This window comes from Eumetopias jubatus, unplaced genomic scaffold (genome assembly GCF_037043125.1).
Source record: "Eumetopias jubatus isolate StellerSeaLion01/CBP00866 unplaced genomic scaffold, mEumJub1_p1.0 scaffold_3, whole genome shotgun sequence".
In the NCBI taxonomy this organism is placed as follows: Eukaryota; Metazoa; Chordata; class Mammalia; order Carnivora; family Otariidae; genus Eumetopias; species Eumetopias jubatus.
In genome coordinates, this window is record NW_028274809.1 from 4,328,531 (window position 1) to 4,356,390 (window position 27,860).

The window sequence follows — 27,860 nt, forward strand, 5'->3', positions numbered from 1 at the left end:
GATTCGCCTCACAAACACCAGCCACCACTAGAGGAAAATATGCAGCCTCCCGCCATATTTTGCGAGCCGGATGTGCTTTGCCTCACCGACTGTCTGTGTGCTCTCGATGTTGGCATGTGTGCCCCTCGGGGTTGTGTACGTCTCACTTTGTTTTCTGTGCTCCACTGCAGTTCACGTAAACAAAAGGGATATCATCTTTCTTTTGGATGGATCGTTCAACGTTGGAAAGACCAATTTCCCTTATGTGCGGGACTTTGTCATGAACGTAGTTAACAGCCTTGATGTCGGAAGCGACAATATCCGTGTCGGTTTAGTGCAATTTAGTGACACTCCAGTAACAGAGTTCTCCCTAAACACATACCAGACAAAGTCAGAGTTGCTGGCCCACCTGAGGCAGCTGCAGCTCAAGGGGGGGTCGGGCCTGAACACGGGCGCGGCCCTGGGCTATGTCCATGCCAAGCACTTCGCGGAAGCTGGCGGCAGCAGGATCCGCGACCACGTGCCGCAGCTCTTGCTGCTGCTCACAGCCGGGCGGTCTGACGACGCCTACCTGCCGGCCGCCAATGCCCTAGCGCGCGCAGGCGTCCTCACCTTCTGCGTGGGCGCTGGCCAGGCGAATAAGGCAGAGCTTGAGCAGATTGCTTTTAACCCAAGCCTGGTGTATCTCATGGATGAGTTCAGCTCCCTGCCAGCTTTGCCTCAGCAGCTGATTCAGCCCCTAACCACTTATGTTAGCGGAGGTGTGGAGGAAGTGCCCCTCGCCCAGCCAGGTAAAGCTCCCCGACTGCGTGGGGCTCCCTTCCCCCAACACCTCCCCCCGGGGTGGGGGCAGGTGCCCCAGTCTGAACATGAGAGCCTGCTGAGATGTAGAACCAAGACTGGGCATCTGGGGTTGAAGTATTTTGGTTGGGGACTTTGAGACACTGTACCAGCAAGCTTAGATCCTCTGTCTAAAGAGTGTTCGTTCATAAAAGAAAGTCTAGAAGATCCAGCTTCTGTTCCTCCCATCTTATCCCCAACCCCCCTCTTTTTTGCCCCAGTGCCTGTGAAGGTTCTGGAGCACAGATCCAGAATGGAGGTGAGAGCAAGAGGGATTGAGTCCCTTTCATACAGGAGAATGCATCGGGGTCAGTTACAGATGGAAATTATTTTATTTATATGATCTTTTTTTATGTTCAAAATCCGCTGAAGGTAGAAAATTATTATTTTTTTTAAGATTTATTTATTTGACAGAGACACAGCGAGAGAGGGAACACAAGCAGGGGGAGTGGGGGAGGGAGAAGCAGGCCTCCCGCTGAGCAGGGAGCTGGATGTGGGGCTCCATTCCAGGACCCTGGGATCATGACCTGAGCTGAAGGCAGATGCCCAACTGACTGAGCCACCCAGGCGCCCCCAAAATTATTATTTTTTAATAAATCCAACAAGGGCTGCATCTTTATGTGATGACAAAATGATTTCCAAAGGAAGCTTGGACTATTGCTATCACTGCAAATTAGTACGGTGGTGAGATTCGGATGCATTGGATCTGCCAGCTTGCTGACATCACACCGATGGGGAGCGAGACTGAGACAACTGAAACCTAATCAAAATGCCTCTAAGAACTCTTTGAGCTGAAAATAATGCTCACGTGACATTTCAGAGCCCCCTGTGGGCTGTCCTCCCGGTTTTCTGTTGGCTAAGTACAGCAGGCTGGGATGCACTGATAGACAGAATGACCCACAGAGTAATGATGGGCCCTCTTTGGGGTCCTAGCCCATAACCTCAGAGTTAGGAGAAGATAATCCAGTTAGAGCAGATAGGTGTCAACTCATTTATCCTTGGGTGGTTAACCCATGTCAGCCTTTGTTGCTAGAGATGGGTCAATTCTTAAGCAAAAGGACTGTAAGGACCACATTTTAAATAGTTTAACTTATAACAATTGGAAAACACTGTTCTCCTAGGGTGATTACCTCCTGATGCAAGGATAGGACCCTCTCGGGCTTCCACTGTCTTGCTTTGTTGAAGAAGCATGATGCTTAGATTGGGTAGACCCATCCAGTTCTATCTAGTCCTTTGCAAATATGCACTGCTTTGAAATGGGACATTTTAATGACAGCTGGTGCTTCAAATTTTGACAGTGGGTTTTCTCCTTCCTTGCTGGTACAGTGATCATCAGGCAAATTATGTGACCTCCCATTACCAAATGCTAGTGGTGCTGGGCTGAAGTCACCTCGGTGCCTATTACGTTCTCCTCCCTCACTGTGTCCCAACCTACTTTTGTTGTAGAAAGCAAGCGAGATATTCTATTCCTCTTTGATGGCTCAGCCAATCTCGTGGGCCAGTTCTCTGCCGTCCGCGACTTTCTCTACAAGGTTATCGACGAGCTTGATGTGAAACCGGAGGGGACCCGGATTGCAGTGGCTCAGTACAGCGATGATGTCAGGGTGGAGTCCCGTTTTGATGAGCACCAGAATAAGCCCGAAATCTTGAGTCTTGTGAAGAGAATGAAGATAAAGACCGGCAAAGCCCTCAATCTGGGCTATGCCCTGGACTATGCACAGAGGTACATTTTCGTGAAGTCTGCTGGAAGCCGGATCGAGGATGGAGTGCTTCAGTTCCTGGTGCTGCTGGTTGCAGGAAGGTCATCGGATCGTTTGGACACACCTGCACTCAACCTGAAACAGAGCGGGGTGGTGACTTTCATATTGCAGGCCAAGAACGCAGATCCTGCTGAGTTGGAGCTGATGGTGCCATCCCCCGTCTTCATCCTGGCCACCGAGTCACTTCCCAAGATTGGCGAACTTCAGCCACAGATCGTCAATCTCTTAAAATCAGTGCAAAATGGGGCACCGACACCAGGTATGGCATAGAGATTCTGGTTGCTTCTGCAGCCCAGTTCTGCAATGCATGAGTAAGGTAGGGCTGCTGGCTCTTTATTTTCCCACTTTAATTGTCCAACTGCTCTCAGGGCAAATCAGGAGAATCAGGGTGACATTAGAATGTTTCATAATTAGATAGATATTTCATAATTAGATGATAAAGATTTAGACACATCAATAGTTAAAAATCCTTTCAAAAACCCTATTTTTACTATATGCCTAATAAAAGCCACACACCATGGGTACATTATAGCTAAAACAGTCTTTAGCTTCATTGTCCTCTAATGTCTTACTTTAAGTGGGTCTCACTCTGCTGTAATTCATCCACAATTTATTCATCAAGAACAGAAGGCGTGACGAGAGGCAGGTGCATTCCCACCATTCCATAAAAGTTGGAATTTCCAACTGCTGATCTTTATTATCATGACTTTGCGTTTAACCGCTTTCCATTTGTTGGTAAAAATGCAGTTAAAAGAGTAATTAATTTCAAGTATAACCCTTTTGATTAAAAACTGAGAATTTAGAACTTCTGCATTGACTCTTCAGCCGTACACTGTCGGTTTTGGATTGTAACCCTGACATCTGGTCTCTGTTTTCCCCTGTTGATCCACTGTGACTTGCAACAAATCATTTGAAAGCTCCCATCTATGTAACGTGCTGATGGTTATGCAGGTTCTGCCATCCTGTCTCTCCTCCACCCAGCACTGTTTCCTGAGTACACCTCTGAAAGTTGACAATGCTCCTCAAGCATTGAGAAGTTCTAAAATAAAGGTCTGTCTATCTGTCTATCATTTATATTGCTGCATTCATTTTCGATTTCTGTAACAAATTGCCATAAATTTAGTGGCTTAAAACAAAATGGATTCCAGTTTTAGAGGTCAGCAATCCCAAACCAGTTTCACTGGGCTGAAAGCAAGGTATCAACCAGATTGCATTCCTTTTGGAGGTTCTTGTGGGTTATGCATTCCCTTGCCTTGTGCGGCCTGCACTCCTTGGCTTGGGGCCCCTTCCTGCATCTGCAAAGCAGCAACAGAGCATCTTCTCCTCTGGCCTCTGCCTCCTCCCTTAGAGCTCTTCCTTGGACTCTCATTGTTTTATCTCCCTCTTAAAAGGACAAATGATTGATTATACTGGGCCTACCTGGATAATCCAGGATAATTTCCTCATCCCCCAAACACTTCATGTAATTGTACCTGCAAAGTCCCCTCCACAAGTTCTGGGGATTCCGAATTGGATACCTGTGTGGGGCCACTATTCCGCCCAACCTCGACCCATAGCAGATGGTCCCTTTGGGTCACGTGTGTCATTGAGGCTGTCTCCCTCCCAGTTTCAGGTGAAAAGGATGTGGTGTTTCTGATTGATGGCTCTGAGGGCGTCAGGAGTGGCTTCCTTCTGTTGAAAGAATTTGTCCAGAGAGTGGTGGAGAGCCTGGATGTGGGCCCGGACCGGGTTCGCGTGGCCGTGGTGCAGTACAGCGACCGGACCAGACCCGAGTTCTACCTGAATTCCTACATGGACCAGCAGAGTGTGGTCAATGCTGTACGCAGGCTGACCCTACTGGGAGGGCCAACCCCCAATACTGGGGCTGCCCTGGACTTTGTCCTGAGGAATATTCTGATCAGCTCGGCCGGAAGCAGGATAACAGAAGGTGTCCCCCAGCTCCTGATCGTCCTGACGGCGGACAGGTCTGGGGATGACGTGAGAGGCCCCTCAGTGGTCCTGAAGAGGGGAGGGGCAGTGCCCATTGGCATCGGCATCGGGAATGCTGACATCACGGAGATGCAGACCATCTCCTTCATCCCCGACTTTGCCGTGGCCATTCCCACTTTCCGGCAGCTGGGGACTGTCCAGCAGGTGATCTCCGACAGAGTCATCCAGCTCAGCCGGGAAGAGCTAAGCAGGTTGCAGCCAGTTTTGCTCCCCCCAACGAGCCCAGGTAAGGAAGGGAGTCCTTGGGTCATTGTTTCCAAAAGGGGCTACTTGTTTGGACTGTGGGCTCAGAAGTGTTCTCTGTTGGTTTTCTCCACCATATGGGGTAAAAACTGGCCTTTCATGAAGAATTAGGGGCCATGTGCCTTTGGTCTCAGTGGCCAGCAGTGGCGGAACCCTGGGAACATGCTATGATTCATGTTTTGGGCCAAATTAAATTTTCAAAGAGGTGCATGTGCTTTATCGGCTTTAATGCCGATCCCCTGAGTGTGTAGAGGCTTCTGCATAATATTGGAAGGGCTGGGGCCATCTCATTGGTGGCACCAGCTCAATATCAATTCTAAGCTGCCCCTGGCAGGTCCAGCTGGCGGCCTTCTGTGATCAGGGAGGGAAAATGACCACAGGGTCCCCCAAGCTGGGGCACAGTTTCTGAAATATTGGTATTCCCAGAGCTAAAGTGTGATGATTGTTTTTGAATGTGGCTGGTGCTGAGAAGTAAATGTCTTAATTGGCAGGAGTCCACCTTGCTCTTATAACTGTAGTTCATTCTATTTCATCTTTCCTGTTTCCCTTTTGTGGGCCTGGTTATGATAAGCTAGAAACAGTGGGAGCCTGGCTGCTGAGAATGAAGGGGGCTGAGATATATCCACCCCCTTCACAGTACCACGAGGGCCTGCCTGCCCTGGGCACTCCGGTGGGGAGGGTCACAGTAGTGAGGAGGCAGCAGCATCCTTGCTCCCTTGTGGCTTACACTCTACAGATTGCCCTCTGAAGCCTCACGGGGTGGAGAGGGGAAAAAAAGGAAATGCAGAGGGGAACAAAAGGAAGGGAAAAGTAGAAACAAATGAGAAAAAGTCAGATGCTGGATATGGTACCCTTTGGGTGAATGAAGGAGGTGAGGGTGACTGACATGGTACAGTTGAGAAGGACTGGCTTTTCCTTGCTGGTGTCCAAGACAGAGTATGGCATGCCCCACAGACTTCTACGGAATGTTCTAAAGGGTTTGTGATCAAATAAATCTGGGAAACAGTGGGATAAACAAAGCAAAAGAAGTCCCCCACCCCAATTGATGTGTATTGCACATCTCCAATTCAATAAGAGAAAGCCACATTTCCAAAATTTATTTGACTTGCAGGGTCCTTTTATATGGTGCATCCTGAGGTACCAGGGTTCTCAAGAATACACTTTGGAAATCTTGTCATAGTGCACATGCAACTTCTTTACTTTAAATACAAGCATATGTTTCTACAACATATTTGCTGTCTCACTCTTCAAAATAACTATTTTCTACCTTTGCCTTCTTCCTATTTTGTTTCTTTTACACTCTCCTTCTTCCCAGCACCGCTGTCCATATCTCATCCCCCACCTGTTCCCAGGTGAGCTGTCTCTGCCTCCTGGGCACCTGCCCCTCTCACCCTATGCAAGGGTGCCATTCACCATTCTCTCTCTCTCTTTCCTTGCTTCTCCACCAAGGAAAAGAAGGATGATTCCCTTCACAATACAAACACATCACTTTTTCTTCTTTCTTAAAGACTCTCGATGCCTGCTTCCCCCTCCAGTCATGCTTCTGTCTCTCTTTTAAAGAGTTCTCTAAATCTTTACAATTCCCTTCTAAATCCACCCCAATCTGTCTTTCACTCTCACCACTCCACAGAAATAGCTCTTGTCAAGGTCCCTCCATGAACAATTCTCAGATGCCATCTTGCTTGGTCCATAAGAAGCTGATGCATGTCACAGTTGAGATCATTTCCTTCCTGAAACACCATCCCTATGTGGTCTAGACATGGCTCTTGTGTGTCTACTCTCTGCCTCCCTCAGAGTTACTCTTTGTCTTTTGCTGGTTCCTTCTCTTCCCCCTGACTTGTAATCACTGTAATGCCAGAATTCACTCCTGGGACTGGTATTTTAACTAGAAGAGTCAGAATGAGGATATTTTGCCTGTCAGGTGGTGATTCCAAGACAAACCGGGAGGTGGTTCATTAACACTAAGAAATTGGTGCCAGCAAAGGTGAAGCCCCTGATAACATGTGATTCGCAGGTGTTGGAAGCAAGAAGGATGTGGTCTTTCTCATTGATGGGTCCCAAAGTGCTGGTCCTGAATTTCAGTACATCCGCACCCTCATTGAGAGGCTGGTTGACTACCTGGACGTGGGCTTCGACACGACTCGGGTGGCAGTCATCCAGTTCAGCGATGACCCCAGGGTGGAATTCCTGCTGAATGCCCATTCTAGTAAGGATGAAGTGCAGAATGCAGTGAGGCGGCTGAGGCCCAAAGGTGGTAGGCAGATCAACATTGGTGGTGCCCTGGAGTATGTGTCAAGGAATATCTTCAAGAGGCCACTGGGGAGCCGGATTGAAGAGGGAGTCCCTCAGTTCCTGGTCCTCGTTTCATCTGGGAAGTCTGATGATGAGGTAGATGATTCTGCAGCCGAGCTCAAGCAGTCTGGCGTGGCACCATTTACCATCGCAAGGAATGTGGACCGGGAAGAGTTGGTTAAGATCTCTCTGAGCCCTGAATATGTGTTCTCAGTGAGCACATTCCGGGAGCTGCCCAGCCTGGAGCAGAAACTGCTGACCCCCATCACAACCCTAACTTCAGAGCAGATACAGAAGATCCTGGCCAGCACTCGCTATCCTTCTCCCGGTAAGATGGGGTATTTGTTGTTGTTCTCTGAGTATTTTTTTTAATATAAAAAAATAAAAAGTTCATAGATCCATGGTATTCGTGATAAGTTAAAATAAAATAAAGGGACACCTGATATTGAACTAGTTATGTCTGTTGCTCATTGCAAGGAGGGAGGATACACATGTTGGGGAACCATGGAGCATCTCAGTAAGAGGGCGTTAGAAAGGACTCAGGATAGGATTTGAGCTCATGGTAAGCAACTTTGTGGAAGGCTGCCAAATGGCAGTTTGGCCTGGATTGGATATTGTCAAGAAATGAAAGTAATTCTGTGATTAGGTATCTTTCTATGTCTTAGGGCTAAAGCTGTAATTGGCAAAGAAGCAGCAGGCATTCCTATTAGCCAGGATGGCAGGTGTTTGGTTATTTTTGTCTTCTTTTTGTCACTGTGTACGTAGGATTCTGATGTTTGTGTTCTGTGAAATCTTTGTGTTCTACAGGAGAACCCAGAGCCTGACTGTGTGTACTGGGCCAGCTTTTCTGTTTCTCAATATTAATGGCTCAATTCCATGACTTGCTCAGCTTTTGCTGTGCTGTGTTTCCATTATAAGTAGCCTACTGATTTATGAGGCAAAAGAGGCTGAATTTGCTGAGTGGCAATGTATGAGTAGCTCAATAAAACGGCATCCAAGAAGGACCTAGAATTCGAACTAAAAGGAAAATATGGTTCATCTTTCCCAGGACTTTTTGATTAACTTTGTATTTAAAAATGGATTTATATAAAGAAAATAGGGAAAAGAACAATGAAAACAAAAAAAATTTGTATAAATGCTAGGGGTATGTGGCAGGAGGAAATCCCATGAGTCAAACACCTGGGGACCTATTGTGGCACACTGGGAGAGAGTTGGCATTCTTCACCCATCACTGCCTAAGTGGTGGCCTCAAACAGAGAGGACATTTGACCTCATTTGTCTCTCTCTTCTTGTATACCAAAGATGTTGTTCCGGGTGATCTTGATCCCTTCAGGTAGTAACAGCTTGTGAGTCTGTAGATTCTGATAATCCAGTTCCTAAATGCTGTTTACATTTTTTAAAACTAGTTGTAACCCAGACCGCAAAGCCAAAATTAAAATAGAGTAAACTTAGAGAAAGTTTTGGAGAACTTTCAATAATTCAAAAAGCAGAAATTGTTTCGGTGAAAAAGGCTCAATTTTTAGAGATTAATTTTAAAAAGCTCAAGAGATAAACACATGTACATCAGCTTATAATTTTAATGTTAATTAGTATTGTGGTGCAATATAAGGCAGAGTTCAGAAACTAAAGCAGAAACAAAACCAGATAAACGACCAGTCATGTACTGAGTTTTCCTTTTCTTTTCTTTCTGTCTACAGCTATTGAGAGCGATGCTGCAGACATTGTCTTCCTAATTGATACCTCTGACAGCATCAAGCCTGATGACGTTGCACATATTCGGGACTTTGTTATCAAGATCGTTCGCAGACTCAACATTGGCCCCAATAAAGTGAGGATTGGGGTTGTACAGTTCAGCAATGAGGTCTTCCCAGAATTCTTCCTGAAGACCCATAAATCCCAGGCTGCTGTGCTTGATGCCTTACGTCGCCTGAGGTTCAGAGGGGGATCCCCACTGAACACTGGCAAAGCTCTGGAATTTGTGGCAAGAAACTTCTTTGTCAAGTCTGCTGGGAGCCGGATAGAAGACGGGGTGCCCCAACACCTGGTTCTCTTTCTGGGTGGAAAATCCCAGGATGATATTTCCAGGTTTTCGCAGGTGATTAGCTCCTCAGGGATTGTGAGTTTAGGAGTGGGAGACCGAAATATAGACAGAACAGAGCTACAGACCATCACCAACGACCCCAGGCTGATCTTCACGGTGCGAGAGTTCAGAGAGCTCCCCAGCATAGAAGACAGGGTCATGCATGCCTTTGGACCCTCTGGGGTCACACCTGCACCTCCAGCAGTGGACACACCTTCTCCCTCACGGCCAGGTACGACCCGTAGGACCTGTAACTACAGAGCGTGTCATCAATTATCTTTTACTTGAAAAATATAATTAGCATTTATTTTAATAATTTTCATCTGTTAGAGTTGTTGCTGCACATAAAAGTAGAAACCAAATACTGGAAAAATGATTCAGTTGAAACAGAAGGAAACATATCCCAGAAAACGTGGCCAATGATTCTTCCATGAGGCTTCTCTAAGGCTAGTCAGAGACCCATTGAAATGTTCTATGAAGGTGTATTGAGGGTTAGCCATAGATTCATTGGCTCTAAGAATAGTACAGAATCTTTGAGGTTGGCTAATTGATACCCCTCTTTTATTCCAGTCTTGATGGCTTGATTATAATTAGGAAATTACCCCCAAATGCCATTGATTTTTGGCAGGCTTCCCTGAAGCTCTTAGCATGTTGGCAGGCAAGCCTCCACAGGTGTTATGGGGTCTGCTTCCCATTTTCCAATCGGTTTCTTCCAGCCCTTTTTTGATCTGCCTCTAGTACATCTCCCTCGACTCCTGTCAGGCATCATTGTTTATTTTTGGCCAGAAGGAAAGTGGTTAGTGGCATTTCCTAAAACATCTGAGTTTATGGACTGTGGAATCTGTGACAGGATACCATTTTGCATGGGATAAGCAGACTCAGTTCTCAGTTTCCCTGAGTCCTTCTGCCTCCTATCCTTTTATTCAGATGACTTATTTATCTTCTTGTTTTTAGCATAATGGTGGCTATGAATTTGGGAACTATAGAGGCATGGAATAAAGCAAAGGTGTTCGCTGTGAATAAGTTCCAGGAATGTCTTATTCCATTTACTTTACACTTTGTATATTTGGTATGGATATGGAAACAAAAGTTCTCCTCATTTCCATTTTAATCATTTTTAGAGAAAAAGAAAGCAGATATTGTGTTCCTGTTGGATGGCTCCATCAATTTCAGGAGGGACAGTTTCCAGGAAGTGCTCCGTTTCGTGTCTGAAATTGTGGACACGCTGTATGAGGGGGGTGACTCCATCCAAGTGGGGCTGGTCCAGTACAACTCTGACCCCACTGATGAGTTCTTCCTGAAGGACTTTTCCACCAAGCAGCAGATTATTGACGCCATCAACAAAGTGGTCTACAAAGGGGGGAGACATGCAAACACCAAGGTGGGCATCGAGCACCTGCGGCAGAATCACTTTGTGCCGGAGGCGGGCAGCCGCCTGGATCAGAGGGTCCCTCAGATAGCATTTGTGATCACGGGTGGAAAATCAGTGGAGGATGCCCAGGAGGCCAGCCTGGCACTCACCCAGAAAGGTGTCAAAGTGTTTGCCGTCGGCGTGAAGAACATCGACTCAGAGGAGGTTGGGAAAATAGCATCCAACAGTGCTACAGCATTCCGAGTGGGGAATGTCCAGGAGCTGTCTGAATTGAGCGAGCAAGTTCTGGAAACTCTGCATGATGCAATGCATGAGACCTTATGTCCGGGTGTGACTGATATTTCCAAAGGTAACCGATCCCCTTTATGTGTACATTTTCATCCTGTCATGCCGATGTTTAGGACTTGTTGAGTTATTTAGGTGCCTGGTGCTGGCCCATGGCTTCCTTGAACCTTTGGCTTCTTTAGGCATTTTCCTTATATCCAGGTGGGTTGGGTCCTGGCAACCACCTGGCCCCTGTTATCAACAAAGATACGTTATCTTTCAGGGTAAGGGTGGAAGTCTGTATTTTGTTGTTCTTCTAAGATTTACTTTTTCCCTCTATTCCTGGATCTCCCAAATAATTCAGACTTATTGATACCTGTTTGTGTTTATAGGTTTTATTAGATCAACTATTTGAGATCAGAGTATCTGAGTTCTCAAATGCATTTAATTTAAAGCACAATCTGGGGATGTACGTGAACACCGACTGGATAGCAGGCCAAAATTGACTAACACCCCAGAAAAGCAAACCCATTAAAATGCCCTACACTCTCAGTTCCTAAGAGTCAGCACTGGTGTTCCCTGAGAGGCAGACGGATTGCTTCTCAAAGCTCCTACATAGAGGATCTCATTTTGCCCTTGAGCTTGAGGCCCGGTCCCTGTCCTGGGGCTGTGCCTGTGTATTGGACTCATTTCGGCCACCTTGACTTAGAGCTCATTGCCTACGTTGCTTTTGCAGCCTGTAACCTGGATGTGATTCTGGGGTTTGATGGATCAAGAGATCAGAATGTATTTGTGACCCAAAAGGGCCTTGAGTCCAAGGTGGACGCCGTCTTGAATAGAATCAGCCAGATGCAAAGAATCAGCTGCAGTGGCAGCCAGATGCCCACCGTGCGAGTGTCGGTGGTGGCCAACACGCCCTCAGGTCCTGTGGAGGCCTTTGACTTTGCCGAGTACCAGCCGGAGCTGTTTGAGAAGTTCCGGAACATGCGTAGCCAGCACCCCTATGTCCTCACTGCAGACACACTGAAGGTCTATCAGAACAAGTTCAGACAGTCCTCACCAGACAATGTAAAGGTGAGCATGGGCCCCCGCTTCTTTCAGCTTCCTGTGCGGTTTCTGGACTTCTCTTGGTCAGGAGGAACACCTCTATGTCCAGATGCCCCTTTCCCCAAAGTGTTCTTCATCTATAAATACTCTTCATGTTTGATGGGGTTGGCAGTGCCTGAACATGAAAGTGCTTTATCGTCAACTGATCATAATAGTCTGAAATGTATTATCTTCTTCATTTCAGTAGTTTTACTAATACTCTAAAAAAAAATTCCTGGAAATCAGTAATTAAGCTTGACTGAGTTGAGGTGATGACTAATTCATGTTTAATTGTAGTCCTATCCATTAAGGACATCATGCTCTGTTTCTCTCTCTTTCTCTCAGTGTGATGTATAGATACATACATGTATACATAGATATAGTGTGCACACACACCCACACACACCCACCCCCACACACCCACCCACCACTAGTCTGCTCAGATGCCGTAACAGATTACACAGACTGGATGGTTGAAACAACAGAAATTTATTCTCACAATCCAGGAGACGCTGCAAGTCTGAGATCAGAGTGTCTGCTGGGTTGGTCTTCGGAGGCCTCTGTCCTTGGCCTCCAGAAGGCCACCTTCTCCTTCGGTCTCCATACGGGCTTTCCTCTGTGTGTCTGTGTCCCAATCTCCTCTTCTTAGAAGGAGACGAGTCACAGTGGATGAGAGCTCGCCCCAATGATCTCACTAAATTTAAGGACACTTTAAAAGCCCTGTCACCAAATACAGTCATATTCTGAGGTACTGAAGGCTAAGGCATCATCATATGATATTTGGAGGGACATAGTTCAGCCCATAACAAACATACACACACACACACACACACAATTTCTAGAAACTATATCACATAAATAGGAAAATGAGATAAACTGTCTTTATTTTTATTGTGATTTTTTTAGTTAATCAAGCACCACAATAGACTCATTTATTTTATCCCTCATTTATTGCACAGTATCAAGGAGCTATGCCCGGGGGATGATCATTCCTCAGCGTTGGCCCCAGTGTCCTCAACTGTTAGATGGAGGGTTTGAACAGTCCAGTCTCCTCTCTGGAAGTCTGTAATGTTTCTTTCTAATTGTGGCTGGGGTTTGACCGATCCTTTATTTTCAGGTGGTCATTCATTTTACGGATGGAGTGGATGGAAGTCTGGCTGATTTACAAAAGGCGTCGGAGGAACTCCGACAAGAAGGTGGGTTGTGGGTTTTCTAAACATGAGAAGTTGGCCTGGGTGAGAGCCAGGAGTGCTCTGGGGAACCCTCGGGGATTCCTCCCCACAGTCTGGCCCTCTGTCACCTGCCTGGGGCTGTCAGGGTTCCTCTCATACCACAGATGGCTTTATCACCAACTCCTGACAGAGGCCCCTCAGGTTCTCAGACTCATTCAGGTGGTAGAACATCTAGAGAGCATGATGCTTTTGCAAAAGAACATGACACTTTGATCACAGCTCAAAAATACCACCATTTTAAGCAAAAAGACGCTCATTAGACGAACAAATAACGAACACATTTTCCAAATTTAAGGTGATTAGATAAACAGGGATGCCTATTTTCCGATATATCTGTTTGCTTTGGAATTTGTAGCACTGACTATCAGAAAGTGAATGCCAACACCAGAGGCTTAGAGAAGCAATATTTACCATCAGGACGTTCTATTTCTTAGCTGGCTTTTCCTGAGCAAAAAGACAAGACTTGTTAATCTAGTTTTGGGGGTGAGGCCTTGCAGCTCTTTCCACAGCATCCCTGTGTTCTGTCAGGTCAGGCCAGAGTTTACGAATTTATGTATGAATATGTTTCCTGTTGTCACTTCCTGTGTTTCTCCTGATCAGCTTAGTTCTACAGCTGGAATAGTTGCCCAGAGGTGTCCAAGGTTCCAGTATGTTAACTCTCCAGGGTAGCTAACTAGTTTTATTCCATTCGTTTCAGGTAAAAGCCACATTTTACACTGAAGTTTTCTTTTAAAATAAAAAGTCAGGAGGATGATGAGGTTGTGGTTTGGAGTGCTGGGCGAGCCACAATAGATGTCTCTCCTTGCAGGGGTCCAGGCTCTGATCCTGGTGGGCCTTGAACGCGTAGCCAACCTGGAGCAGCTGATGCAGCTGGAGTTCGGGCGAGGCTTCCTGTACAACCGGCCGCTGAGGCTCAACTTGCTGGACCTCGATTATGAGCTAGCAGAGCAGCTGGTGAGTTTTTATGTCTCTACCCACAAACCGGTCCAGATACCAAATTCTTTGTCATCTTAAGATAATGAAGGCATTTTTTTTGTTTGTTTGTTTGCCAGATGAGTGACAGAGGGGCTCTTTGGGTGGGTAATTCAAAATTCAATTCATTTAATTCACTTGGGAGGGACCTGCCTTTTTGCCACCCCCAGCGTGAGTCCTGGAAACAGAGGTATCCAAGAGCTGGGAAAACAGCCAAGGGGACGGCGGGTCCCCACGCAGGCTGCTGGTGGTGTCAGCTGCTGGTTTCCTCTGCTCCCTTTCGTGAGTGTCTTGCCCTTCATAAGATTGCCACGAAGGCAAAATACCAGACTGTCCCCAAACAGGAAACAGTGTTGTAAGTATCAGAAAGCTTGCATGCGAGAACAAGGCTATGCAGGAAAAGAAAGACCATTTCTGGGCCAAGATGCATCTCCATTGCCTTCTCTCCTAGTTTCCTCTGGAGCAGATAAAGGTGACCCCCGAGGCTTCCCAATGCTTGGGTTCAGCCTCTCTTGGCTGGAGGTGCTAGTTCCTGGAGTGAGGCGGGCCTTCGGGGGGTGTGGGGCTGAGTGGTCAGTTTAGGGACTGTTTGTTGGAGGCAAGAGTGGGCGGTGGGACAAATTGACTCTTCCTTCTTCCCGGGGCTGGAATTAAGACTTTATTTTGCTATTGGGTGGAAGGAGGTTGTGTTAGTTGATGACATGGTAGAAAGCGAAAACTCTTAAGAAGCCCGGCGCAAGAAAAGTATCGGACCACCAGGAGTTTAGCAGTTGGAAATGTTTCTTGGGCGTGCGCTTTCCCCGTCAAGCCAGGGGCTAGGATGGGAAGGGAACGTCGAGGGTGTCTGCTGAGTGTAGACCCCACTGGTGACCCAGAGTGTGATGCTGGTGGCTAAGACGCAGGCCACCTGTGTCTGTCCCCCACACGGCAGCTGTGCCCGAGGCCTCCTGCGGGCGGGCCCCATAATCTGTGCTCTGACCATGGCTGTGAGGAAGGATGTATGGATCTCAATTTTGGAGATCCTTCTGTCCGGGCCATATGCAATTTGTTTCTTAGGTCTTGCTCTTTGGAGTTTAAGACTATGTAAGTTATGCTTAACCTTTGAAATTTGAAGATGTATGTTGGAAACTTGTAGAAATAAGGCCCAGCCTGAGGTGACACTGTGAATAAGATCTGTTTGACTTTGATCGATCTTCACGCTCCCATTGGTGACTTCCCACCGCCATCCTGACTGCTCAGCCTCGGAGGGAATGCCACGCGAGCAGAACTTCATCTCTCACTGTGAAATCCATGCACATCGGATTTTGACCTTCACGGCATATTTATGCTTTTTTTTTTTTTTTTCCTAGACATTGTTGAGACCTGAACTTTCTTTTCCTTTTGGTAGGACAACATTGCCGAGAAAGCTTGCTGTGGAGTTCCCTGCAAATGCTCCGGACAAAGGGGAGACCGTGGGCCCATTGGCAGCATCGGGCCAAAGGTAAGGGGGCTTTGCCCTTCCCTTACACCTGGAGCTAGATCTCAGCAGAGTCCCAGGAGCTCAACAGGAGGCCCGAGGGGAGCTGGATGCCCACCACCTTCTCTCTTTCCTCGGGGTGAGGGCATCTGTTCTCTAATGCACTGGTTCTTCATTTTATAAAATGCTGTTAAAATCGGTGGGCATCACTAGCAACCTTGCTGTGGATGGACAACAGGGATTCTTAGCAAATGCATCTAAGTGACAGGAAACGGACAGGATTTCTCAGTAGATCAGAGTCTTTAAGATTCTGATAGATTAGTTATGCTGGAATAATGAGCGGAAGCCCAAGTTCAAGGGGACAGCTAAAGCCATGCTGATCGGTGGCACTGCTCTATCAAAGGGAGGGGGTCGGGGAGACACTTGAATGTGGAGCGAAGGAAACCATGGGTCTTGGCTGAGGAACTGATTTGCTCTGTTCTAGGGCGTCCCCGGGGAAGATGGCTACCGAGGTTACCCCGGTGACGAGGGTGGACCCGTAAGTACAAGACAGTTTGTTCTTGAAGCTTTCGTCCCCTCCTTGTTCCTCACACGTTGGGGTTGGATTGTGGGCTTCATAGTCTGTCCCATTTCCAGTGACGTTCCTACTGGGAAAACATTAACTTCTGACCTCCTCCACGACTGCCCTCAGACCTCTACACCGTGGAGCCCAGTGGGGTGCCCCCGGACACTGACCCATGTGGGCATGCGGTGCGGGCTTTTCCTGGTCCTGTTTCTGAGGGAGACACTTGATGGCCTCTGAGACTTGGGGCCACTGGAAGGTCCAGCTGGGGGCTCAGGAAGCAGTTCCTGGGACCAGTGAGGTCTGAGAGGCTTTGAGACACTAGCAGGAAGCCCAGCCCTGGGTTGGGGAGAAAGGGCCCGGTGGGGAGTAGGTGAAGTCACGGGCTCCCAGCTGGAAGTGCTGGGTGTCAGCGCTGACCCCAAGACCCTTTGGAGAGCTGGGAACCAGGGATGGTGCAGAGGAGGAGATGTCAGGCCGAGGATTCTCCTAGCACCCAGTACCCAGAAGCCTGCCCACCCTTGGTCCTCCAGGGAGGTACCCTCTGAGCTGCAGCCCCTTCCAGGCCCCACTCCCTTCAGGGGCAGGAACTGCCCAGGGCTGGGGGTTCAGGGTGCCGGAGGCTTCACTGGGATCAAACAGCATCTCTGCCAGCAAAACCCACTTTCTAGGACACGCCTTTCCTTGCAAAGCAAACTCAGTGGAGGCATGTGACAAGGAGGGGCTCCAACCTGTAAATGACTTTGTCTCTCCGGGCAGGGTGAGCGCGGTCCTCCGGGCGTGAACGGCACTCAAGGTTTCCAGGGCTGCCCCGGGCAGAGAGGAGTAAAGGTACAGTGTGTTGGCCCCTGAGAGTGTGGGGGGACCCACAGCCCCAGGGCCCTGGTAGGTAGAGGGCATTCCGTGGCACCTGCAGAAGTGAGAGAGTTTCCCCAAATGCCTCCTTGGGGAGGAAGGCCCCCGGGGGCTCCAGCGGCCAGCAGCCTCTCATTGGAGGGTGGCTCCAAAGTCTGGCGGGCTCAGCAGCCCTGGCAGCCGTGGGAAGGGAGCCTGAGAATAGTGGAATAGTTTCCTATGGGCAAGCCAGGAGGCAGTCACAAGGACAGAGAACGCACGGGCCAGGGCGGAGGGAGGGCTGGGGGCCAGCAGCTCCAGCCCCGGACCCTGAGAAAAGCCAGGGAAGTGTTGGGGCAGAGTGGATGGCAAGTGCTAGAAGATTCCTTGTGTGAAATACTTGGATGCGTTTTCTCCTCCGTGTGCTGAAGTTTGAAAGCAGCTGCTGAGGGGAAGGGGCCAACGAGGGGCAAAGTCACAAAGGGATCTTGGAGCCTGGTCCCCTTCTGCTCAGGGAGCCAAGGTCCCGGCAAATTAGCCTTAGGATCCTCCATGTGATGGAGAGAGGGCGGCACAGACGGATGAGTCCCCCACACTGAATTTCGGATTCGGGGTGCTCGGGTGGGGTGGGGCTCCCCCTGCCTGTTCTAGCCTCTTCTCTTTGGCCTCCAGGGAGGAGCTAATGTCTCCCCTTTCCCCTACCTTCCAGGGCTCTCGCGGATTCCCAGGAGAGAAGGTACCTACGCTTGTTTCCGTTTTTTAAATTTAAAGCATTCCCAGTATCTGTCATTTCTCCTCTGCCAGAATGGCTTCCTATCCTCACGGCTGTGTCTTGTTCCCTCGCAGGGTGAATTAGGAGAAATCGGGCTAGATGGTCTCGACGGTGAAGATGTAAGCGATTTCACACTCTGAGTCCACACTGCGTCCAGTCCTGGACATCCTGGCCGCTCATCCCTCAGATCTGGAAATTGCGCCAGGAGTGACGTTTTCTTATTGTCTTTGACAGGGAGACAAAGGATTGCCTGGTTCTTCTGGAGAAAAAGGGAATCCCGGTAGAAGGGTCAGTATGTTTCCATAGTGTTGCCATTGTGGAAAAACAAAAAACATTTTCCTTAAGGAATATATTCTTTTGTTCACGTATGTGAAGACTGCTTCCTCCAGGCAGCCTTCCCTGATGTCCTCTAGGGGTGCATCCTTGGCATCACCTCTGTCCTCTGTCAGCTGGGACAATTACATCAGATTTTTTGTTTGTTTGTTTGTTTGTTTGCTTGAAGAGTTATGTCTCATAGGGCAGGGACTGAGTGTGTTCTGTTTAAACAACTCCCTGGTGCCTGGTACAGAATAGGTCCCAGTAAATATTTGGGATTACCTGAACAGATCAGAAACATCTGGGAGTCATTTTACCTTCATGTAAATGAGCAAATGGGAAAGGCTGTTCTGTTTAAAGAACGTGACTTTAAGGGTGAGATACAAAAACCCTATCTAATCTTTGTTTCTGCTTGTGCTTTTTATTTAGGGTGACAAAGGACCTAAAGGGGACAAAGGAGAGAGAGGAGACACCGGAATTCGAGGTGACCCGGTGAGGGAGCTTCCTCATCCACAGTTTGAGACCCACATTTGGGCAAGAGGGTTGCGGGAAAGTGGGTTGAAAGGAAGAATTTTAAACCAGAATTTTGAAATTGCCTTAAAATGTGTCAATAACATAGGTGGTTTGTCTTTTTCCTACAATTTCGGAGATGCATTTGCTCTCTCCCCTGCAAAGACAAGCGTCTGCAAGGCCTAGCATACGAAGACCTCAGAAATTTCCCTAAAAGCGGGTCTCAGGCACTTTAATCCAGCAGGATCGGGTGGTCAGAAAGCTATTAGAGGCGGCCAAAACCTTAAGGCCCTGAGCCACCCCCCCCCCCCGGCCACGTCCTGCAGAGCCCACCCACCCCACTCGGACAGCCTGACTGTGGGGTCACGGACCGCTCTTGGCTCTGGGAAGGGCAGTGGCCGGGGTCCCTCTTGCCTTGTTCTGGCCAGGAGGAGAGGGGGCCGGCCTGGCAGGGCTTTTTTAGGGCCATAGAACCAGAGAAGCTGCAAACCCTTTCTTCCCCCGTCTCTTTCCCTCATGTGAATTTCAGGCGTCCCTTTCTTGCACGCGCGGCTCATGTCCCTGACCCGTGTTGTTCACAGGGTGACTCAGGGCAGGACAGTCAGCAGAGAGGACCCAAAGGAGAAGCTGGAGACATCGGCCCCATGGTACGGCACTCTGCATTCCCAGGTCCCGTTTGCCAACAGCTTGCCCCAGCCACAGAGGCCACGGAAGTGGTCTTCGGGGCCGTGGGGCACACGAAGCCGGGAGCGGACTGTGTGTGCAGGTGAAGGGGTCTCCCCAACAGGGAGCAATAGCCACTGCCACCAAGAGGGGCTTCTTTCCTGCAGATTTGTGCCCCTTAGATATTAATGGAAAATGCTTGTCAAGCCAGAGGCTTGTGGAGATGGGCCCGGCCCACGTCTAAGGGACCCCACCAAGCAGCGCACCACCCTGGGTGTGTGCCCCTTTTCCTGTGGTGTCTGGCACAGTGTGCCAGAGTTAGACAGTCTTCTTTGCAGGTGAGAATCTTACGCCAATGTTTTCTCTACGTCAGGGTCTCCCTGGGAGAGACGGGGTATCTGGAAGCCCTGGAGAACCCGGGAAAGACGTGAGTGCCTCTTGGGGCTTGGGGGGCTCCCTGGGAAGATTTAGCAAGTGCCGCCGGAGTTGCCAACACGACTTGGGGCAGAGCTACTCAGCAACTTTATACTTAGGGACTTTAAGGGGATTTCTGAAACTGTTGTCACCCAGACCTTGCGGCTTATAGAAATTTTTCATTCTTCCAATTTGCTCCGTGCTCCATCTCTTCCCCCACCCCCCTGGTTCTGCCTCCTGCCCGTCCAAAAAAACCCACATCCAACAGATACTTTTAAAAGTAATATCTTTGCTGCTTTCAAATATTTCTCTTCGTCTTATCCGGCTAAATATTTTAAAAATCCAGACGGAAGCAGGAATACAGGGGGGGTGAGGGCATGAGGGGCGGGAAAGCTGACGGTTGTAAACTGGTTGGTTAAATGATTGTCTGTACTGCTGTAACTCAAGGATGCAACCAGATTCTGGCTTCTCCTGAATGGTATCTTGCAGCTGCCTTTTCAAGACATTTCACAAATGTCTGTTGCAGGATAGCTCGTTGCGTGCCAGCTCTTTGAGTCTTGTTAAAGGGTTGCTAAAGCCGAAGTCAATGTATACAATCTGTAGGAGGTTTCCTGGGAACCCAGAGCTCGGGGCCCTGGAAGTAGGAAAGAGTCCCTGCATGGGGAGGAGTGGTCTGAAAGTTGATAAATCTTCAGGGGGCGGGCAGGGGATGGCTCTGCTCACCAGTGGAGGCAGCCCAGCCGCAGCAGGCTCGGCAAGAATGTCACCTCCACCAGCCGCACGTGCCGGGGGATCGATTGGCGGCTGGACCGTCTGAGACATGCCCTGCGCTGAGGGCTTTTGGAAGGAATGACTCTCACCCGTGATCAGACGATCGGCCTCGGGCATCATTTTTTCAGTTATGCTTTTAAGATTCAGAAGAAAACAAAACTTGAAAATGCCACCTTCAAAGTTCTGAGGATTAGAGTTGGATAATGCTGAGGAGCTGTATAATGAACAGCGACTGGGGAAATACTCTCTTGTCACATGGGCTGTTGGCTCCGTGGGCGAGCAGAGCCAAAACTTGTTTTCATGAAAGGACTTAAAACAGAGCCATGCGTACCATTTGTTTGATTTCTGTGGGCAAGGTAGAACCTTGGGTTTGAATTTGATATGGTCGAGGGCTCTTACCTCACCCTTGAAGCTGGGCGAAGCCTGGCTGTTGGTCTCCTCCTTCCCTTACGACCTCGCTGCACCAGGCTCATGCCACGGTGAGATGTGTCCTTCCCCCTGGGTCACCTCACGCCTCATGCCACCACTGCAGGCTTCTGCAGGCCACCTCTGGCATGAGCCGTGCATCTTTGAGCACTGGTGGCCTCTGGTCATGCTCCAGGATGTCCCCTTTGGGGGAGGCCAGCCAGATTGTTAATCTCAAGGAGTCTGGCCTGTCTCTTCCTCCTCCTCCACTGGTCAACGTGTCGTCCATGGAAGGAGGCCAAAATCTTGCACTACAGATGCTGCCACCACAGTGAATAATGGCAAAACAATCACCCCAGAAAATCTCTGGGCTGGTCCGCTGGGAGTGGAGGATGCCTTTCTTTGGTTGATGCGGCAGATGCACTAAGCCCTCTAACAGAGCTGGCGTGTTACAGAATCCAGAATACTAACCCTTAACCTCGCAGAGATACACCCAGGACCTTCATGCATTCCCATCTTATACATTTGCACTGGAGAAGAAGCATCACAAAATTGGGATTAAAGGATTACTTAGCGCAGCGGGCCCACATGTATTTGAACTGAGGGTCACTTCTGGAACATCAAGGAAGTTGTTGCCAAGTCATGAGCCCAGACTAAGTACAGTTGGGCTTTTAGGTTCACATATACGTGCACTCCCGATGCTTTACTTAATGGAGTATGTGTTATATTTGGCCAGAAACATCTGGAGAGTTTGGGACTCCCTTCCATTAGAATGAACATATTTCATTACCTCTCCCCGCAGTTAGGAAAATGGTCGTAAAGCGGACGGGTCGACATGACCATTTCACATCCTTGTTTGAAACTGGCTGGGATTGTGCAGCAAGAGCGAGTCATTATTTTGCTTGGCAGGTCTGAAGTTAACTCTGAAAGCTTGCATTTGGGTGGTTAACAGGGCAGCATGGAAGCAAGAGCTCGAAGAGATGAGAGCAGGAGGAAGGGTGTCTCGCGCGCGTCTGCTCGGGGCCCGCTAGGCGTGGCGTCTGGTGCTCGGCGGCTCCCGTCGCAGAGAGCCCTGGGCTCCGTCCCCAGGCTCCCTCTGAGTTTGTGACTTCTCCACAGGGTGGCTTCGGCCGGAGGGGACCTGCGGGAGCTAAGGTAGGTCTCTCCCTTGGTGCCTCTTTTCTGCTGTCACGTCGGGACTCACCGTGTGCTGTCAGAGGGCAGGGATGCAATCCCGCCCAGGAGCCAAAAGCACTGTCCCTCGGCCAGCAAGGCGTGAAGCTCAAACAGCTGGCCCCACCTTCTCCACCAGCTCCTTAACTCAAGCCTCTTCTAAAGGGCTTGTGAAACTGAGTGGCCATGGGGACGAGGAGCAGAAGCAGAGGCGAGAGATGGGGGAGGCGGTGTCCGGGCATCCCTCAGCCCCGATGTGCTTGCTTATCTGGGCCTTGGCCCATCTCAGTGTCTACTCACCTGCACAAGGCAGGTTTGGATTAAAAACTCCCCACCTCACAAAGCAGTCCTGAGCAGAAGGTGTGAAAAGACTGAGAAACCATCATAAGAGTGCAGAGTGACCCCAGCGGCGCGGGGTCATGTCTCAGTCTGGAGGCATGGCGCCAGTGGCCCCCGCCCCTCGCGTAGGGCTGTTCCCCTGTCTCCCTGTCCAGATGTGACTGTGGAACACACAGCTGACATTGGCATGAACTACCTTGACCCTCCCCCTCCATCTTCTTCTGTTTCCAAGGGCAACAAGGGCGGCCCCGGCCAGCCAGGCTCCGTGGGAGAGCAGGGGACCCGAGGCACACAGGTCAGTACCCCTGGCAAGGTTGCGTGCCTTGTGATGCTTTCCCAGATGCCCTGGTATTTTTTTTTTTTTTTTAATTTCATTGAGGTGGCCGTCAGTTTTACAGAGTTGAACGCGAGACTAATCATTGTAAGGTGAACAATTCCGTGGCAGATAGTACATTTGCAGTGTTGTACAAGCATCAGCTCTATGTAGTTAGAAAAGAGTTTCACCGTCCCCAGAGCAGCCCCCTCCCCGTTAAGCCGTCACTCCCATCTCCCCTCCCCTAGCTCCTGGAAACCACTCATTTCCCTTCTGTCTCTGTGGGTTTGTGTGTTCCGGAAATTTGACGGGAAGGGAATCATACCCTATGTGGCCTTTTGTGTCTGGCTTCTCTCACTGGGCATCATGTTTTTGACGTTCCTCTATGTAGTAGCAGGTGTCTATGCTTCCTTCTTCTTTGTGGCTGAGTCACATTCCACGGTGTGGACAGACAACAATTTGTTTACCCAGGCATCAGCTGGTGGACACTTGGGCTCTTTCCACCTTTTGGAAACTGTGAATAGTGCTACTGTGGACATCTGCGGACAAGCTTTTGTTTGAATTCCTGTTCCTTGTAATTTTTTTAGAAAAATTCAATTTATTTATTTTAAAGAGAGAAAGAGAGAGAGAGATGGCGGGGGGGGAGGGTCAGAGGAAGAGGGAGAAGGAGAGAAGCTCAAGCAGACTCCCCACTGAGCGCAGCGCCTCACGTGCGGCTCGATCTCACGACCCTGAGGTCATGACCTGAGCTGAAATCAAGAGTCAGTTGCTTAACCAACTGAGTCACCCAAGCGCCCCTTGCTCCTTGTATTTTTTTTTAAACTAACTTCCCCATTTGTGTCCTGGGTTGGGGCTGTTAAAGCGGAGACAGAAGCGTGGTCTCTAGCAGGCTTTTTGGCTGGCAGAAGTGAGGCTCGGGCTTCTGGCTCCTGAGGTTCCTCCTGGAGTGCCACCTTCACACAGCACTTACGTTGGCCTTTTACTTTTCAGGGCCCACCTGGTCCCACCGGCCCTCCAGGCCTGATCGGCGAACAAGGCATTTCTGGGCCTCGGGTAAGTCGGCTTGATCTCACCCCCGTCTTTAGCCAAGTGGAGAGCACAGGGCTGCACAGGCTGAGGTCCCGGGGATGGTGTTGCTGTAGACGGACTTCCCTTCCCCTCCTCCCTGGCAACATGCGCCAGCTGGGTGGTAAGCACAGGGAGGCCGTCCTGCATCTCCAAAGTCTGAGGGCAGAACTGCCTAAGGTCTAACTAAATCTGCCCCGATTCTCTGCGAACGCCAAATTGTTTCATAGGTGGCCCCTGGAGATTGCCTTGTGGTTCGGTATTTCGTGTAAGGTGTCCCCCACCCGCAGGTTCAACACACAAGCTGCTCCTTTAACTTGTACGACCACAGGCATGAGCGTCCATCTCGGCGGTTGGTGACCATGCGCAGAACGTGTCAGAGCTGAGCGGGGACCAGGCGCCCAGCCCTGGCATCCCTCCCGCCTGATGGGATATCGAGGGAGCTACCCTGTCATTTGCTATGGAAAGTCAGAGTGACCAAAAACTGGCAAAGGCCTGACCTGTCGCGACATAAATGCACGAAATGTCGGATAGCGAAGCAGGAACTTTGTGCGAGCCATTGTTTGCGTAGACGGTCCTTCCCCAGTTTGCAATCTGAGAAATACCTACTTTCCGAGCTTCTGTGGTTTTGGTCACATTATTTAAGCTGTGATTAGTCAAGAGTTTAGGGTGGAGTGGGGGTGAGGTGAAGCTCTTCGAATGGTCACTGATGACAAATAGCTGGTACCCCCTGTTGGCACGTCCGTTCTGGTCATTTCTGGGCTCTGGAGGCTGCACTCCATTTTAAGAGCTATGTTTCGTCGTTATTTATTTGCTCCCTCAATGGGTACACATACACAGGATTCCACACCTGCACATGCAGGTGTCTGTGTGGAGGTGTGCAAAGGGAAACAGAGGCACATGAAACCTGGGTGCTGGTCCCTCTAGTCAGGGACTCGGGGTATGTGTCCCTTTACGGACACTGGTGCCACGCGGTCACCCTGATGTTTTAGACTTGCACAAGCCCTGTCCGTGCGGGCTTGCATTTGGGTCTCTGGCACCGTGCGTGGAGCTGAGCGTAGCGCGGTGCGGGGCAGGGCTCAGGCCCTTTGGCTTGCGGAGTCGGGGGTGAATATTTCACTGACATGCTCCTCTCCTCATGCTCCAGGGAAGCGGAGGGACCGCAGGTGTTCCTGGAGAACGTGGCAGGACCGGTCCCCTGGGAAGAAAGGTTTGTCTTGACAAACGTCAAGCTCATGTCCTGAGGTCGAGCCCCAGCCAGAACCCCCTGAGCCTCTGTGTCATCCGTCTGTGTGCCCCCCTGCCTCACGCATACCCAGCTTCTCCCGTCGCCAGCCGGCTTGGCCAGTGGGATCCCTGTCCCATCCCACCTCAAGGGAACACACGGGCTGTGCTCAGCGGGCTGGCTCTCGTGGGGCCAGAACCTGCCAGCAGCTGGGGGTTCCCTCATCTGTCCGTGTGGCGGCACGGGGCTCCTTAGAGCCCTAGAGCAGATTGGAGGCGCTCAAGCACAGCGTCGGAGCCGTGCTGAACACACATTCTTTAAACTGTGGTGGTGTGCGCGCGGAGCGCTGCTGGCCATATTTAGCTAATCTAAGAGCCCCAGATCCCCGGCTACTTTGGATAACGGCAGCTTGTTCTATGAAGGCTGTCTGAGAACAGACTTTCCATAAGCCTGAAGAGAAACCACAATTTATCAGAAACAGTCTGAAAGGGCGGCATTTTCTCAGTCAAGGAAATGTGTTCATGGGAATTCACAGTTGTCTCTGTGCCTCTTGCTGGCGTTGTTGGGTGTCCCTGCTGAATTCAACGCCCACCGATTTTCCTGGCTTCTTTTCCCCTTCTCATTGCCCCATCAGCATGTCCCCATGCCAGGCTAAGGCAAGGAACAAACACAGACCTTCCTGGATTCTTTTCCAGGAGTCCACACATGAACACTGGAATTTAAAAAATCATTTTTATCAGAATCTAAAAGGTGAAGTTAGCAGCTTGCAGCAGCCTTACCACTGGCATCGCTCAGAGCACAAATGGTTTGGAATCACATTTTAAGTTGGCCTTGGACCCACAGCTGTCTCAGTCTTGTTTCTTGTGTGTAGGGTGAGCCTGGAGAGCCAGGACCAAAGGGAGGCATCGGGAGCCGGGGCCCCCGAGGGGAGACGGTAAGGTCACGACGTGCTGTGGCTCACCCTTCGCGGAAAGGTGGGAGGCGGGGAGGCCGGGGCCTTGCTTTGGGCTAGGCTTCATCCTTACAAATTGGGTTGGTTCCAAATAAAGGTAACTCGATAGTGGCTTCTTGTATCCTTGGGGATCCGATTGAAGACAGTGAAACCTTCTGCTTATAAACAGCAAATCAATTTCAAAATAAGTTTCAATTCACCAGGAAGAGTGGGTAAAGACACTTTCTCTCCTAAGAATTCAGGGACTCAATGAAGCTTGAAGCACCTTCATTTTCGGTCCTGCAAGTGTTTTGTGACCATGACTGGGTGGGGCTTCCCTGCAAAAAAATAAATGTCCTTTGGCTAAAATGGAATTGGATCTGATCAGGTCTCCATCCAGATTGAAACCATTTCCTTTGAATGAGACATCCTGGGGATAGAAGTTATTACCTCGATAACTCATTTGAAAAAATGTTATTTAAAAATAATCTATAATAATAATCTGCTCACTAATGATAATTTTGTAATATACATTTCCTATACAGGGGAAAGAAGTCAACAGAACATTGAGAATTTTTAAAAAATGAGGCAGTATACCTGAACACTGTAATTGGACCAGATTCATCTGATTTATAATCCTGAACTTTAAAATGTTTTTTGCATGTATGCAACTTCTCTAGAGGAAACTGAAGTTTAAAAGATCCATTTCTGTTATTGTTAGTTTCAGGAGCAGAAGGGTGAAAATCAGACTTTAAAATCTATTCAGACCACTGAAGGAAATCTCTTCTTGATTCTGTGTCCATATATTTTTGGGCAATACCTCTTAAGCTGTTACGTTTACTTAAAGCTGTCAATGAACTAGGTAGCATGTTCCACGTATGTTTGGGGATATTAATGTATAGTTTACATGCATTCTTCTGATTCTTTTGAAAGAGTTGATGGAGTCCAGTTCTGAAAGTCTCCCATGGGAGTGTGATGGGGCAGATCTGAGAGCACAGGAGGGGGGTGTTTGGAAAGAAGATAGTCTAGTGGCACGACCGGAAGGAGGGGAGGGCTGCAGGGGGGGCAAGGTCTGAGCACAGGAGACCCGGGCAGGCATGAAAAACTGAGTCCCGCATTCTTGCTTTGAAGGACAATCAAAGATTCCTAGATGCACAGAGTCAGGATGGCCTTTGGAAGTCCCTTCAGCTCTAAGAGTCTCAGGTTCAGTGGGGCTTTGATTCTACGCCCAAGCCCTGTCTTTCCCAGTGGCTGTCCGTTGTTCTTTATATGGGAGGCACACCGGCACCATTTTGCCAAAGGAATCCATTAGGCCTGCCCACTTACAGATGCGGTCTTGTTCGCACCTGGAGGATGGGGTGGGCGCAGGAACACTTCCTTGATCTGGGAACACCTCAGGGACCCAAGCACCCTGTGCTCAGGGCTCTGGACAGAGGTGGTTGTGCCGTGCCCAACATGGAGGCCCAAAGTAATGCTCTCTTTCCGCCCCCAGGGTGATGATGGCAGAGACGGGGTTGGCAGTGAAGGACGCAGAGGCAAAAAAGTGCGTATCTGCTAGATTTCTTGAGCTTCAGACAGCTTGTATATTTTTTTAATTTTTTTATTGTTATGTTAATCACCATAATTACATCATTAGTTTTTGATGTAGTGTTCCATGATTCATTGTTTGTGCATAACACCCAGTGCTCCACGCAGAACGTGCCCTCTTTAATACCCATCACCAGGCTAACCCATCCCCCCACCCCCCTCCCCTCTAGAACCCTCAGTGTGTTTTTCAGAGTCCATCGTCTCTCATGCTTCGTCTCCCCCTCCGACTTACTCCCTTCATTCTTCCCCTCCTGCTATCTTCTTCTTCTTTTTCTTTTTTCTTAACATATGTTGCATTATTTGTTTCAGAGATACAGATCTGTGATTCAACAGTCTTACACAATTCACAGCGCTCACCATAGCACATACCCTCCCCAATGTCTATCACCCAGCCACCCCGTCCCTCCCACCCCCCA

The 27,860-nt window shown here is 49.3% G+C and overlaps 1 protein-coding gene across 2 annotated transcripts in view; it reads left to right on the forward strand.

Moving 5' to 3' along the window:
• Positions 1-27,860, forward strand: part of COL6A3 (collagen type VI alpha 3 chain) — a 66,976-nt gene that overhangs the window by 14,221 nt on the left and 24,895 nt on the right. For both annotated transcript variants that reach the window (XM_028105294.2, XM_088021476.1), the window contains exons 5-28: positions 171-770; positions 2,266-2,838; positions 4,186-4,794; positions 6,826-7,431; positions 8,801-9,415; positions 10,305-10,904; positions 11,556-11,893; positions 13,023-13,101; positions 13,946-14,091; positions 15,497-15,589; positions 16,050-16,103; positions 16,887-16,958; positions 17,671-17,697; positions 17,808-17,852; positions 17,968-18,021; positions 18,478-18,540; positions 19,140-19,205; positions 19,595-19,648; positions 21,931-21,966; positions 22,556-22,618; positions 23,627-23,689; positions 24,849-24,911; positions 25,798-25,860; positions 27,350-27,400. In XM_028105294.2, coding sequence (XP_027961095.2) covers positions 171-770; positions 2,266-2,838; positions 4,186-4,794; positions 6,826-7,431; positions 8,801-9,415; positions 10,305-10,904; positions 11,556-11,893; positions 13,023-13,101; positions 13,946-14,091; positions 15,497-15,589; positions 16,050-16,103; positions 16,887-16,958; positions 17,671-17,697; positions 17,808-17,852; positions 17,968-18,021; positions 18,478-18,540; positions 19,140-19,205; positions 19,595-19,648; positions 21,931-21,966; positions 22,556-22,618; positions 23,627-23,689; positions 24,849-24,911; positions 25,798-25,860; positions 27,350-27,400 — 5,033 coding nt within the window. The remainder of the gene's footprint in view (positions 1-170; positions 771-2,265; positions 2,839-4,185; positions 4,795-6,825; positions 7,432-8,800; positions 9,416-10,304; positions 10,905-11,555; positions 11,894-13,022; positions 13,102-13,945; positions 14,092-15,496; positions 15,590-16,049; positions 16,104-16,886; positions 16,959-17,670; positions 17,698-17,807; positions 17,853-17,967; positions 18,022-18,477; positions 18,541-19,139; positions 19,206-19,594; positions 19,649-21,930; positions 21,967-22,555; positions 22,619-23,626; positions 23,690-24,848; positions 24,912-25,797; positions 25,861-27,349; positions 27,401-27,860) is intronic.